General features: G+C 58.3%; 2 protein-coding genes across 5 annotated transcripts; one reads left to right on the plus strand and one right to left on the minus strand.

The window, feature by feature from the left end:
* On the plus strand, positions 586-7579 carry TROAP (trophinin associated protein). Of its 4 annotated transcripts, none has more exons than XM_005655553.3 (15): positions 586-720; positions 970-1124; positions 1248-1434; positions 2253-2410; positions 2510-2647; positions 2888-2919; positions 3385-3440; positions 3900-4042; positions 5234-5350; positions 5436-5519; positions 5634-5693; positions 5927-6064; positions 6217-6805; positions 7063-7256; positions 7419-7579. In XM_005655553.3, the coding sequence occupies exons 2-15, from the start codon at positions 981-983 to the stop codon at positions 7464-7466; spliced, it is 2088 nt and encodes a 695-aa protein (XP_005655610.2). In that variant the 5' UTR covers positions 586-720; positions 970-980; the 3' UTR covers positions 7467-7579. The 4 variants fall into 4 exon arrangements, with proteins under 4 accessions (XP_005655610.2, XP_005655611.2, XP_013843707.2 ...); XM_005655554.3 differs by having other exon boundaries at positions 3388-3440; XM_013988253.2 differs by having other exon boundaries at positions 2510-2919.
* C1QL4 (complement C1q like 4) lies at positions 8205-11632 on the minus strand. The gene is made up of 2 exons (XM_003126109.4): positions 11078-11632; positions 8205-9060 (listed from the first exon to the last, which is right to left on the minus strand). The coding sequence occupies exons 1-2, from the start codon at positions 11612-11614 to the stop codon at positions 8881-8883; spliced, it is 717 nt and encodes a 238-aa protein (XP_003126157.1). The 5' UTR covers positions 11615-11632; the 3' UTR covers positions 8205-8880.

Consider the following 13314-nt stretch of genomic DNA (forward strand, 5'->3'; position numbering starts at 1 on the left):
TCTGGAGTTGTTGTGCCTGTGGCGTAGTATGGCAGATGCAGCTGTAGCTCCATTCAACCTCCAGCCTGAGAACTTCCATACGCCGTGGGTGCGGCCCTAAACCGCTCCCCCAAAAAGAATGTTTAATTTTTATTAGTTTGCTCTCTAGCCCTCTACGCCCATTTGGAAGCAGCTCCTTGCCCAGGCACAACGTTCAGCCATTTCCCCAAAGCCCAACACGGAACCCTGATGAGAGTAGGATTAGGGGCCTCGGCCAGTCCCCAACATCACTAAATCGCCACATTCAGGAGGCCAGCCCTTCCCACAATGCCACGAGACTGGCCCTCGCTGCACCAGTCCCGAAATCTCGCGATAGTACAACGGCGCCCGTTATCTTCCAAACTCGGAGCTCCACGCCTTCCCCGGCCTCAGAACTGTCTCCTCCTTCCTCTTTCCCCGCCTTCGGTCCCGCGCTCCGCTCTCAGATTGGCTGGTTAAGTCGGGTCAGTTTTTTTTCCTGGCCAGAAAGCGGCTCGACAACTAGTCCTTCTTTTGGCCCCGCCTCTGAAGCTTGGCGATTGGACAACTAAGACATGCGTCAAATGCCTCCGCGGGAGCACGGAGAAGCCAATCAGGAGCTTGGCGTATTTTACAAATTGGGGAAGTACCTGCTGCAAAAGCAGAGAGAGTCCGGGGAAAAAGCCGAGAAAGTGGGGGCGACCCTGAAAGGTTCCGAACGAGGTGCGGTACCGGGATCTTGGAAGAGATAAAAGCTTCGGGGAAACATAGAGAGGAGAGGCAGCTTGGGGTCGTAGAGCGAAAGAATAGGCTCAGAGTGTCAGGGGGTGACACCCAGAAAAGCGCCCTTGCAGGAGCCAGGTTTTCTGGGCGCATGGATTTGGGCGGAGGTGGGAATATCAGGGATGTCAGGTACTAACTCCTGAACTGGCTGACCTTCGATCCCCGGTCCTGCTTTCTTCTCCATCTTAGCTGTAGCCGTCATGACCACCCTCCAAGCCACTAAGGATCCTCTCCTCCGGGGTGTATCTCCCACCCCTAGTAAGATTCCTGTTCGCTCCCAGAGACGCCCGCCTCTCCCCACAGTCAAACCCTACGCCCTGGGCCAGGAAAACCAAGATCCAAGGGTAAGGGGACCGGGGGCGGGTGGGGGGGGGTTGGCGGGTGAAGGCAGCAGCTACAACGAGGCAGCACACACCAGCAATGCACCCCAAAGCTGAGATCCAGCTTTTTCTCTTCCCCTCCCCCAGAGATTGGTGCAGAAGGTCAGTATTCAGCGTCCCCTCGTTGACTCAGCAGGCCCCAGGCCAAAAGCCACTCGTCAAACAGATCCATCAGAGAAACTGGTAGGGAGCACTCAGCTCCGGAACCCTTTGAAGGAGCTCAGGCCTAGCCCTGGGGGACAAAATGTGGACCCTAGGCCCCCAACCCAGACAGGTACTTGTTGGAGGCTTGAAAACAGTCTCCTTGACTGGGTGGGAGAATGGGTTGAGCGCGGTGTGGTTTGCGGGCTTTGCACCCCCCGGGTCTCCCGCTTACTCTAATTCCTAGTCCTTCCTCCTGGAAAGCTCTCTGCTCTTGGATGTCCTTTCCTTCCTTCAGCAAACTCTCATCTCTTCTAAAGCCTTTTCCAGCTCTCCCAGTCACAATCAATCAATTCCTCTGTGGTTCTAATGCTTTGCTGTACGTCTTTTATTTTTATTTATTTATTTATTTTTGTCTTTTCGTCTTTTCTAGGGCGGCACCCGTGGCATATGGAGGTTCCCAGGCTAGGGGTCGAATCGGAGCTGTAGCCACCAGCCTACGCCAGAGCCACAGCAACATGGGATACAAGCCAGGTCTGCGACCTGCACCACAGCTCACAGCAACGCTGGATCCTTAACCCACTGAGCAAGGCCAGGGAGCAAATCCGCAACCTCATGGTTCCTAGTCGGATTCGTTAACCACTGCGCCACAACGGAACTCCTGTGCTTCTTTTATAACCTGTCCGTACTTTGGCTTGGGTCTGTTACCTCTCTAGTTTGATGATGGCTTGTTGAGGATGGGGGTTTGTCTTCGTCATCTCTAGGCACTGGTGCCTGGAATAGTGTCTAACACAGAGTAAAGTTCTGTGAATATTTGCTGAGCTGAGCTCAATTATATGTGAGCCTCTCGGCTCACTCTGGCATCCCCAGGTGGCCATGCGGGGCTCCCTGCCCCCTCAGCCTTCCCTCTTCCTGTTCCTCCTCACCTTTCTCTCTCCTCTTCCCTTGCAGAGGCTTCAGGGACTGTAGAGTTTGTGGCTGACCCTGCAGCCTTGGCCACCATCCTATCAGGTGAGGGGGTGAAGAGCTGTCGTCTGGGGCGTCAGCCCAGTCTGGCTCAGAGAGTACTGGTTCGAGGGAGCCAGGGAGGCACCATCCGGAGGGGCCAGGTAAGGAGCCAGGGGGCTAGGAGGCAATGAGGCTGGGGTAGGCTGAGGAAGGAAGGAAGGAATCCTAAGCCTGTGCTGATAGCCTCTTTGGGGGCCTAGGATGCACGGGCCTCTGCATATTTGGCCCCCAGAACTCCAATCCACCGGCTGGACCCAGCCAGGGCTTCCTGCTTCTCAAGGTTGGAGGGACCAGGACCTCGTGGCCGGACCTTGTGTCCCCAGAGACTAGAGGCTCTGGTGAGTGCCCTCGAAGGGCTGATACTTAGTGCTTCTGGGAACTCCTTCCAGGACAAAGCTGGACCTTGGGAGGGAAGGTACCTTGCAACAAGCCAGAGGCGGTGTGTGGAGGCAGATGGGGTTGGTGGTGAGGCCGAAGGTTTGGGGTCTGCCTCTGGCTCTGCCTTTTCTCTTGCTCTTATGGCTCAGATCCCTCCTTCAGGACCTCCCTCTCACCTCTCCACTCGTCCCCGCTTCCAGGAGCTAAGAAGAGAGACAGGTGGCGGCCTCAGGTGAGAAGGAGAGGGTCATTTGGAAAAGAATGATCTGATGTCTGATGGAGGGGGAGTCCCTCAGAGTGGGGCCTTCCCCCCAACCCAGAGAGAAGGGGAGACACCTGTGACCGCCCAAGATGAGCCCTTGGAATAAGTTTCAGGCCTCCTTAGGCAGGCCTCTGTATGACATGAGTTTCTTTGGGTTATGGACGGAGGAAGGGGACAGAAATCAGAGGTGCTGTCTCTCTTGTTTAGTGGCCAGAGCATAGGCTGTGGCACTAAATGGGACTTGGGTTTGATTCCTGACTCCTAGCGCTTACAGACTGTGCAAGCTTGCCTTTAATCTGTCCAGTGAGGCTCATGTCTGTACCATCACTTGAGGTTTCATGAGAATTACATGAGGTGATGTTTGTGAAGCATTTAGCACAGTGCCCAGCTCCTAGTTGGTACTCAGTGACGGCTAGCTGCTGTCCTTATTGTCAGCAGGACTTCGGTGAGCCAGGCCTCAGGATTGCTTGCGAAGACCCCTGTCCAGCCTGGTGAGTGCACCCGGCGATGGGAGAGAACAGGGGCGGGCAGGCTGCTCATAGGGAGCAAAATGAGAAAAAGCTCGGCAGGCCGGGAGGAAGGCCAGATCGGGAGTCAAGAAGAAGGGACGTTCTTGATAGGCCTGAGGTTGACCCAGCTGCTCTTGTGTCAGAGGAGGTGGCCCCTAGTTCTGCCCTCTCTCCGCCACTTCCTGCAAGATGTACCTCCCACTCATTGTTCTGTCCCGGCCCCTAAGAGCCATCACGACACCCCTAGCCCACTCAGGGTGTTCAGGTTAATGAGTGATTGCTGACACAGTGCTGGGCTCCAAGGGGATGCTCGGTGGGTCCCCACCCCTCATGGTGCAGCGGGGGCTGTCCAACTAGGATATCCTCTTTGGAGGGTGCAAAGCCTTGTTCTAGAATCCGATGTGTTCCAAAAACTCCAGCCAATTTCCTGTCCCCTCCTAGCTTCCTCTCTCCCTGAAGGAGAACACGAAATTGTCACTCACTCAGATGAAGGAGGAGGGGGCCCCCTTGGTCTGGCCCAGCGAGTACCATTAAAAGAAACCCGAGTACCATTAAAAGAAACCCGAGAGATACCCCATACCAAGGTGAGAGGGGGACCCCCTGGGGTGGGGGGAGGGGGCAGAGGAGATGCACGGGGAAATCCCCCAGCTGCGGGGCGCTGAGGATTGTGGGTGGAGCCAGGCAGTCCCCGCCTGGGCCTCAGCATGTGCGCTGGGTCCTGCTTTGCCCCAGATGGACCCCAGTCCTCTCCATAGTGGGACTGGCCTCTGTTGACCAGATGTCTGGGGGGCCTGGGAGTGAGAGGTCACAGCAGTCTGCAGTGTATTTATATCAGCCTCGGATCAGTGCTGAGAAGGAGACGGATCTGATACTTGACAGTCAGAAGCGTTCACTCCTTCACCCCACAAGGGTTTACAGACCAACTAATGCATTCCAAGCAATGTTTTAGGTTCTGAATATACAGCAGGAAATAAATTCACATTCTATGTCGGTTGGTGATAAGTTATCTGTTTATTTATTTGCTTTTTCAGGGCTGCACCCACTGCATATGGAGGTTCCCAGGCTAAGGGTCTAATCGAAGCTACAGCTGCCGGCCTATACCACAGCCCCAGCAACACCAGATCCGGGCCACATCTGTGACCTACACCAAGGCTCACAACACTGGATCCTTAACCCACTGATCGAGGCCAGGGATTGAAGCCGCAACCTCATGATTCCTAGTCGGATTCATTTCCACTGTGCCACGACGGGAACTCCCAAGTTATCTGTTTTTTTTTTTTTTTTTTTTTTTTTAAAGTAAGGCACTGAAGGGGATGGAGAAGGGGGAGGCGGTGGTTGGTCCTGCTATTTCAGATGACTGGTCGGTGCACGCTCCCTGAGGACGGGCGGCTAAGTCAAGAGCAGAGAGGTTTGAGGGCGTAAGCCTTGCAGATATCGGGGGGAGAATGTTCCAAGCCCCGGAGAACTGCAGGTGCAGAGAGGGAATGGGCCTGGTGCATTTAAGGATCAGCCAACTAGTGAGGCTGAAGCCTAGTAGGAAGGACAGGAAGTGAAGCCAGAGGATCCGGTCAGAGCAATCGGGATCAGGTGGGGTAAGGATTTAAAGGCCAATGTAAGACCTCGGCTTTTGCGTGGAATGAGTGGAAAGCCATGGGATTGAACAGGGGAGTGCTATGATTTGATTAGCTCTTAAAGAAGTCACACTGGCTGCTGGAGTGAGAACAAGACAGCAATGCCAAGCAGGAGGAATCATTCTTTCACCTTGTTCTCCACAGGACGGCCGTGACTCCTGCCCGATGCCCTCCCCTGGCCGAGTGGTGCCACCTGCCGTCGCCCGGCCATCACCCTTTGGACGGGCTCAGCGTGTACCCTCCCCCGGCCCCTCCGTTCCAGTTTGTATCCACAGCTCCTGGGGGCTGGGCAGGGGCCGAGCACTCTGGCTGGGATCCCTGCTCAGCCACCCCCATCTCTCCCCAGACCTCATATTCAGTGTTGCGACGTCTCGCCTTCCGCCCCAAAACCCAGTTCACACCCCTCCCATCGGCCTCCAGAGTTCAGCAGGTGAGAGAGGGCAGGGGAGGTGGCTGCCACAGGCCAGGGCTGGGGGAGGAAGGGACCCGGGGCGGGGCGGGGGGGGGGTGGGTGCAGGGAGAGTCACAGCCTCTTCTGTCACAGGCCCGCTGGTTGAGTGGCCTCTCCCCTCAGCCTTGCCCCGAAGAGCCTGCAGTGCCCTGGGTAAGTATCAGGAACCCCCCCGGGCTGGGATTCCTCTGTCCTGTCGGCTGAGGCCCAGCAATTTTGAGGCAGGCGGGCTCCATTCTCCCTGCTTCTCTGCCACCCTCCTGATCCACGTCAAGGGCCTCTCAGTCAAGGACCCGATCTCTTCCTCAGGAGGGTGGGACTCAAACGAGCCTTCTTCCTACCCCAGCCGGGCTTCCTCACGTGGCCCCTCTCCTCCCATGTGGCAGGAGCAGATTGCAGTCCGCTTATTTGACCAGGAGAGTTGTATGAGGTTGCAGGAGGGGCCCGGGAAGCCACCCCCCGTGTCAACTCCTTGTGGACCCCACCCCAGCAGAACCCCCAGCCTCCAGGAGATAAAGATGCAGGTGAGCCAGCGTGGGTAACGGCTTTGATGCCTGATGGGCAGTGACGGGACTGAGCGTCAGACAAAGGGGTTGTGTGGGAATGGGACAAGTGTGGGTGCGAGACTTGCACCCACATCTTGACATCACACTGGGGTGCTCTCTCCTTCCCACAGCGCATCAGTATCCTGCAACAGCTTTTGCGACAGGAGGTAGAGGGGCTGGCGGGGGGCCAGTGTGCCCCCCTTAATGGAGGCTCCTCTCTGGATATGGCTGAACTTCAGCCCCTGCTGGCTGAGATTTCTAGAACTCTGAATGCCCCAGAGAGTAATAATTCTGGGGCTTTTCAGCCTCCCAGACCGTTGCATCCCTCTGCGATGCCAGAGCCCTGCCTCCTAGAGGCGTGTGGGGAGGAACCAGAGCCCTGCCCGGAAGCAGAGCCAGGGCCCCCAGAGTCATGCCCTAGGAGGGAACCTGGGATATCAGAACCCTCCACCCAGGAACAGCTCGAGGTGTTAGAGCCCTGCCCTCCCGGAGCACCTAGACCCCTTCAGGCCTGCCCCCTGGGGCAGACAAGGCCCGCAGAGCCCTCCCCTAAGGTAGAGACGGAGAGGGCTCCCCAAAGTCCAGAGTCCAGCCTGCAGCCCTCCTGCGGTCAGCGGGCTCCAGCGACCACCAGCTTGACCTTCTCCTCCCAACGCCCGCTTTGTGCCAGCCCCCCTATCCACTCGCTCCAGTCTCTGAAGCCCCCAACAGGCCAAGCAGGTAAGGGGTTGGTTGGAAGTGGGTGTGAACAGAGGAGGCCCTTGTCTTTCCTGGGAGCAGGGCCTGCCCTGCACTGGGTGGACCCCTGTTTCTTGCCCCAGCCGGGCTCTCCCACGGAGGGAGGGGGGAGCTGCACCTTCAGCCCTGGGCTCCTGAGGGGGCCTGGCTCTTGGTGGGGTGGTGGGTAAGGGCATTGTTGGGTGGGAGTCTAGGACTCCAGAGTCCGCCCTGAACTCTCCATGGCCCTTGGCCCTCAGACCCCCACAATCTGGCCCCTCGAACCCTGGCCCTGAGGCAGCGCCTCAGAGCATGTCTGAGCGCCATCCACTGCTTTCATGAGGCCCGCCTGGACGACGAGTGTGCCTTCTACACCAGCCGAGCGCCACCCTCAGGCCTCACCCGGGTCTGCCCCAACCCTGTGGCCACGCTGCTTGAATGGCAGGATGCCCTGGTGAGCCTCCAGTCCCGCAGCCAGCTAGGCCTGCACAGCAGCCCGGGGGAAGTAGGAAGTGGGGCTGGGGGCCAACCTCGGCGCCTTTACAGAGGTCAGTGGGGAGGAGGTGGCTACAGTTCGAGGATGGCCGGGCTGTGACAAGGTCTTCTCTCTCCCCAGAGTTTTATTCCAGTCAGTTCTGCTGCCCCACAGGACTCTCCATCCTGAGGCATCCTCTTCCACCCACTCCTGTCCTACCTGCTCCTTTCTTTTAACCCTTATTTATTTTCTACACAACGTTTTAGGATCCTTTTGTCACTCAATAAAGTTTCTAAAGTGTCTTAAGTGTTTCTTCTCCAGTCCCAGGTAGGCCAGCTCCTGCTGTTATTCTCCAGTTGCCCACACGGTGGCAGTGTCCTCCAGCTTCCAGGCCAGCCCTGGGTTTTAGGAACCCCCAGGCTCCCTTACCTATAGGAGCTGTCTGAGCCATCCCGCTCCTGCCCTCCGCACCTTTCCAGCCAGCTCTGTGAGTGTGTTGGGGGCAGGAGTGAATGTGGGCCTTTGGGGACCTGCTTTTCTCCTTGCTCTCTGAGATCAAGGCCACTTCCAGGAGCCGTGAGCAAATCACGCATTGCCTAGAGCTCCCCAATCCCTCCCCCTGCATCAGCAGAAAGCAGAAGTGCCAGACCCACATCTTCAGAATCCTCCCTTGTTCGTGTCACTCTGCTTGGTGTCTCCCTACAGGTGTAAGGCCTCAAAGCTCTCCCGAAGCAGACACCCTTCCCTGTAGCAGAGTAGAAACCTTGGGCTACTCCCCTCTGCTTCTACCCCAGAGACAGGCCTTGCCAGGAATAGCCAAAGCCTTGCCTCTGGCAGGAAGGGCTAGCAGGGTAGGGGTCCTAGAGGGGAGCGACACAAGGGTCAGCCTCTTTTCCCCACTCTATGCACCAAGTTAAGAGCCGCACACAGTCTCCAACTTCACTTTATTGGAAGAGGCAACAGCAGCTGTAACCCCAGGGCCTAACCTGGATGGGGGGGGGGTGAAATGGGGACTGCACAGGGTGAGCTGTAAATGCTAGGAGAGAATTCACTGGTTCCTCTAGTTCACAGAAGGCTGCCAAGGCTAGAGCCCGAAGCCTAACAATGGAGATGAGGGGATGACAGAGAAGTCGTCATGACAAAGGACCAGCGCCTACCCCGTCCCAGTGTCTCCTGGCCTCCTGCTTAGTTGAGCTCCTTCTGTTTCTGTTTTCTCCCTCCCCCAAAGCCAGGACTTCCCTTCTGTTTTCTGCTTTCTGAGCCTATGCCCCGTAGCTAGTGAAACTTTTCTTGGCTCCTGGTAGAAAAGAGGGTCCCAACCTGCGCCCCTCTCCTGTCCCCGCTTTCACAGGCATGTATACGGATGCTGGTGGTCCCTCACCAAGCCTCTCTGCTCCTCCGCAGGCTTCCCCAGCTCCCCAGACACTTATTCCCCAGAGCGCCAGGGGTCTTGCCTGTTAAGGCCACCTCTGGGAGCGGGAGGGTCCGCCCACCACCAGGCTCTCAAAGGACGGGGTGGTGCCTTGGGTGGGGCAGCTGAAGGGGGGTGAGGAGGGGCGTGGAGGTGAACGAAGAGCAGGGGTGCAGGGGGATGGGGCCTGGCTCAGTCCGGGTAGATGATGAAGCCAGAGAAAGTGCTGTATTTGTTGGTGTTACCGCCGTGCACCTTCCCTCCATCCAACTTGATGAAGACTTCATCTCCCACATCCAGGTGCAGGATGACGCTGTTGCTGGCATAGTCATAGTTCTGGTCCGCGTCCTGAGCAATAGCGCTGGCCCGGACCTGGCAAGGCAGAACAGAACGACCCACTCATGCTCTGTGCAGAGCTGCGGTGACCAGGGGGTCGGCCACAAAGGTGCAGCTGGGCCTGTAAAGGCGATGGGAGGGTAGCAGGCTGCAGGGGCTGGGAAGGACAAGGTGCCTTGCCCACAGCGCCATTCACTAGCTGCTGGGGCCAGGACAAGGTTCATGCCTTCTCTGGTCCTCGATTTGAGCTGTAAGATGGGAGGTAGTAATGGAGCCTACTTCATAAGATTTTTAGGATTAAAGGAGTTACCACATGTGAAGCGTATTAGGACAGCGCTTTGCACAGGGGAAACGCTACATAGGTTTTGCTACTATTATTATCATTATTTTAAAAATAAAATGAGCCTGTAGGATAATTTCTAAGATTCGGAACCCACTCCGACCTCCTAAACTTGTGTTCCCTTCCCCCAGTGATAGAGCACAGGCGTGTCTGTGCGAACGCAACGGTGCTGGCCTTGGGAAGGGGCCAGGAGGTATTCGCGCCCCTTCTAGATTCCGCTTCTTAGCGTCTGCTGCTGCCCCGACGTGGGGGTCGCCTTCCGCCCCAACAGGTAGCCCCTCCTCCCTTCTGGCCTCGCTGCTGCTGGTCGCCTCCCGTCGCCAGCCCCTTCCCCAGCCCCCCTCTTCCTGTCCCGCGGGGGCTGGTTATTAACTCATCAATTATTCATCATTATTCTAATCACTATTTACCGTCCCCAGGGCCGCAGCGCCCGCAGCGCGGAATACAAAGTGGGAGCAGCGCGGCCCCCGCCCCTTCGGGAGCCGACTCACTCCAGATACGCACTCACCCCCCTCCGCCCCCCCGCCCCCCACAGACACCCTGCATAGACCACACACACCTACTCAGCGCCGCATGCAGGTAGATGCAGCTCTACTCTCTCACATCTCACCCCCGCACCCACAGACACACTCACATCACGCACACACACTCTCACTGTCTTACACACATGCACTCTCTCCCTTCCCCTGGGTTCCTGGGGCGGCCCTGCTGGGAGGAGACCCCAATACAGTGACTGTGGGTCTTGGAGAAGCGGGAGGGTGCTGCGGGGGTGGCAAGACACCGGTTGGGACAACTGGGATGAGCAGGCCTGATGTGCCACAGTCAGACCACCCCATCTGTGGGGCATTCAGAGGTCACAGTTCAACCCTAACCTTACACCCTGTGGCCCAGGCACCTTTCCCCACCTCCACTCCCTGGGGCTTCTCAATTCCTCTACTGTGTCCCAGATCTTGAGCTGAGTCTTTGGGGCTTTTCTCTCAAGCTAAAGCAGCAGCGACCCCGACTCTGGCCACAGAGGCAGGAACCAGGCCCGGGTCCAAAGCTTCTGCTTTATCTGTGTGTTTCCTCTTTCCTTCTCCCAAATTCGTTCCCACAAGCCACCTGGGTGGCCCCTGAGCTGCCACATTTCCCATCTCTGCCCACTGACTCAGTCTTAGCTGAGGGTAAGGCCCACTCTAGAATTAGCCGCAGGCCCTGGGACTAGCAACAGAGTTGCCCGAAAAATGAGCGCGTGTTTCCTTCCTTTTTTACCTTATCCTCGAAAATCCAAGCTTAATCTCCCCACAAGGGAACAGCTACCAACGGCCCACTGCCTGAAACCCGGATTCCACGCTAATTCGAAGGAGCCAGAACCCAAAGGCCAGGAGGGTTGTCCAAGACAGCAAGAAAAAGAGGCTAATTGGCAGGATGAGATACCAAAGAGGTTTGGTGCATAGCTGCCTAAGGTGGAAGCGTGAGGTAGCAACTGCAGATACAGTAAGCTCTGAGTTTGAATTCTGACACCATTCCTAAAGTCCCACGAGCCTCTGGGCAGGTCATTTTCCTTTCTTCCGCCCCTAATTCTTTTTTGACTAAAGGAAGTGGTTTCTAAGTTCTTGGCCACCTGGCTTTCTTGCTGGTAGTGACGCTGATTAGGGGAGAGGCCCGGTAGTGTAAGGAACGCGGGGAGATTTAGAAAGCCACCCAGTCTGGGGCTGGGGAGAGGCATCTCACCTGTCCATTCTTCATCAGGTCGGCCCACATGCTGGTGCCGTCACCGCCACGCATGAGCACATGGTAAGCGAAGAAGTAGACACCCGGCATGGGGCAGGTGAACTTGCCACTGGCCGCCTCATAAGCGTTGCCCACGTTGGTCACTACGTCGTCGAATCGCAGCACCTCATAACCCTCGTGGGGTCGCCGAAGGCCCGCATAGAAGGCTATTCGAGGCACATAGCCCGCAGGGGGCGCCACCCCGCCGGGGCCTGGGCCGGGAGGGCCCGGGGGACCCGGCCTGCCCGGCTCTCCTGGAGGTCCTCTGGGACCTGGTGGTCCCGGGGGCCCTCGCAGACCTGCCTTCCCGCGCCGGCCCATCTCCCCCTTGGCGCCCGGAGGGAAGGGGGGCACGGAGGCGGGCGCGCCGTCGGGTCCTGGACCTCGCTGCCCATGCGGGTCGCACACCATGCGGCAGCGACCCAGCATCTCGTAGTGCGCTGGCCCGCGGGAGCTGTGCACTAGCAGCGGAATGGCCACCAGCAGCAGCAGCACCATGGCCACCCCGACGGCCGCGCCCGCCACCCGCTTGCGGCGGCTCAGCCGCGACGCGGCCAGGGCCAGCAGATCCTCCTCACTCTTGGGCGCAATGGCGGCGGAGGCCCGGGGCTCTCCGCGGGCCCCGGAGGCGGTGGCCGGGCTCGGGCCTGGATCGGGAGCCCCCCGACGGCTGCGCCCGGCCCCCCCGCCCCGGCGGGCTCCCGCTTCAGCGGTGCTGTTTCCCAAACCTTCCGTCAAGGCGGAGGTTCCCCCGTGGGTTGGGCCAGGGGCAGCTCGCGACGGTTCAGAGTCCGTGGTCCTCTGTTACCCTCTCGGTCTAATGGTCCTGGGCGCCTGCAATCCGCGGCTCCTCGGACGGCTGGTTTCTTACAGATCTGGGATGCCTGCTCTCCGGACAGCTGCTTTCTCAAGGATGGCGGCGCCTAGGTTCTCGGCTACCCAGACGGATCGCTCCCGGCCGGAGCTCGGACTACTCTCGGCTCTCTGGACGTCCCGGGCTCTGCGGTGCGGGTGGCGCTCACCGGACGCGACCTCCTCGTAGGTTGGCGCTCTGGCTCTCGGCGAGCCCTGACCCACCTTTCTACCCCAGCCGCGGCCCCAGCCCCTGCTGGAGCCCTGGCCCCGCGTCTCTCTCCGGTTAGCACTCTCCCTCTCCGCGTCCCTAACCTTCCTCCCCTCCCTCCCGGGGCGGCAGTGCGGGTGGTGTGAGCCGCCGCGCGGCGGGAGCCGCTATAAGCGGCCGGGGGGCGGAGCGACCCCTGGCGTCCAGAGCGGGAAGCGCGGAGGCGGGGCAGGCAGCGGCCTCCACCCGCGTCCCCCCAGCCTCTCGGTTCCTGCCCGGCTCTAAGCCAATTTTGCTCGGATTCACTGCGCCCACCCTATCTTTACTTTCACCCTCTACCCTGAGTTTCTCAGAGCCCGGAGGAGGCCAGAAAACAGCAATGGGATAAAAAGGGGTTGAGACACACACATACACGCACACAGCAGAGGTGGAGGCCAGAGTGAAAAAGCGCCCTCCCTACCCCATCCCCAAAAGAAAAAAAAAAAAATCCCACAAACAAAAAAGGCTAGGAAAAAACCCAGAAATTTGCCACCGCACGCCCCTCACTGCCCATGACTGAATAACATATGGTAAAGGGTTCAACGGGTTGGTGTCGGTCTGAACTGGAAAAGGAACATCTCCAGGGACCCCTATGCTCGGGCCCCCAATGTTGGGGGGCGGGGGGCGCGGAGCAATCGAGAGAGCGAGGGAACAGAGAGAACGAGAAAATAGACCAGCCTCGGGGAGCGAGCAGGAAACTGACAGGAGAGCAGAGAAGGAGCTACAGAGAAATCAAAGAGACAGAAAGCCACATAGAGACACAGAGACAGAGACAAAGCTTGGAAAAGAGACTAACTGACAGCCCCAGAGGGGGAGAGGGAGAGACAGAGATGGAGAGAGAGAGACGGGAGACAAGACAGGTTGACAGATCGAGAGAGAAATGTAAATGGCGCGCTGCAGAGAGACACCCAGGTCCGTGTTCGGACTCCAATGTGACATATCAACTGTGGGGAAGACGTGGAGGCGGGGCGCTTCTGGGAGCCGAGTGGCAGGCTCTGGGCCTGTGCATTGTGACAGTGTGCTGGCAAGTGTGGACGTGTCCATGGGACCTGGCCTTGTGTGTCCCTGGGTGAGTGGGATTGTGGATTGTGTGTTG

This window comes from Sus scrofa, chromosome 5 (genome assembly GCF_000003025.6).
Source record: "Sus scrofa isolate TJ Tabasco breed Duroc chromosome 5, Sscrofa11.1, whole genome shotgun sequence".
Classification (NCBI taxonomy): Eukaryota; Metazoa; Chordata; class Mammalia; order Artiodactyla; family Suidae; genus Sus; species Sus scrofa.

What these genes read in the sequence shown, in the direction of transcription:
- TROAP (XM_013988253.2), top strand. Translation starts at nt 981, where the DNA reads ATGACCACCCTCCAAGCCACTAAGGATCCTCTCCTCCGGGGTGTATCT. An exon ending in GCACCATCCGGAGGGGCCAG is followed by an intron (nt 2,411 to 2,509) that starts GTAAGGAGCCAG and finishes TTGGGGGCCTAG; the next exon opens with GATGCACGGGCCTCTGCATA. An exon ending in CCCCCGGCCCCTCCGTTCCA is followed by an intron (nt 5,351 to 5,435) that starts GTTTGTATCCAC and finishes ATCTCTCCCCAG; the next exon opens with ACCTCATATTCAGTGTTGCG.
- C1QL4 (XM_003126109.4), bottom strand. Translation starts at nt 11,614, where the DNA reads ATGGTGCTGCTGCTGCTGGTGGCCATTCCGCTGCTAGTGCACAGCTCC. An exon ending in ACCTGATGAAGAATGGACAG is followed by an intron (nt 9,061 to 11,077) that starts GTGAGATGCCTC and finishes CTGCCTTGCCAG; the next exon opens with GTCCGGGCCAGCGCTATTGC.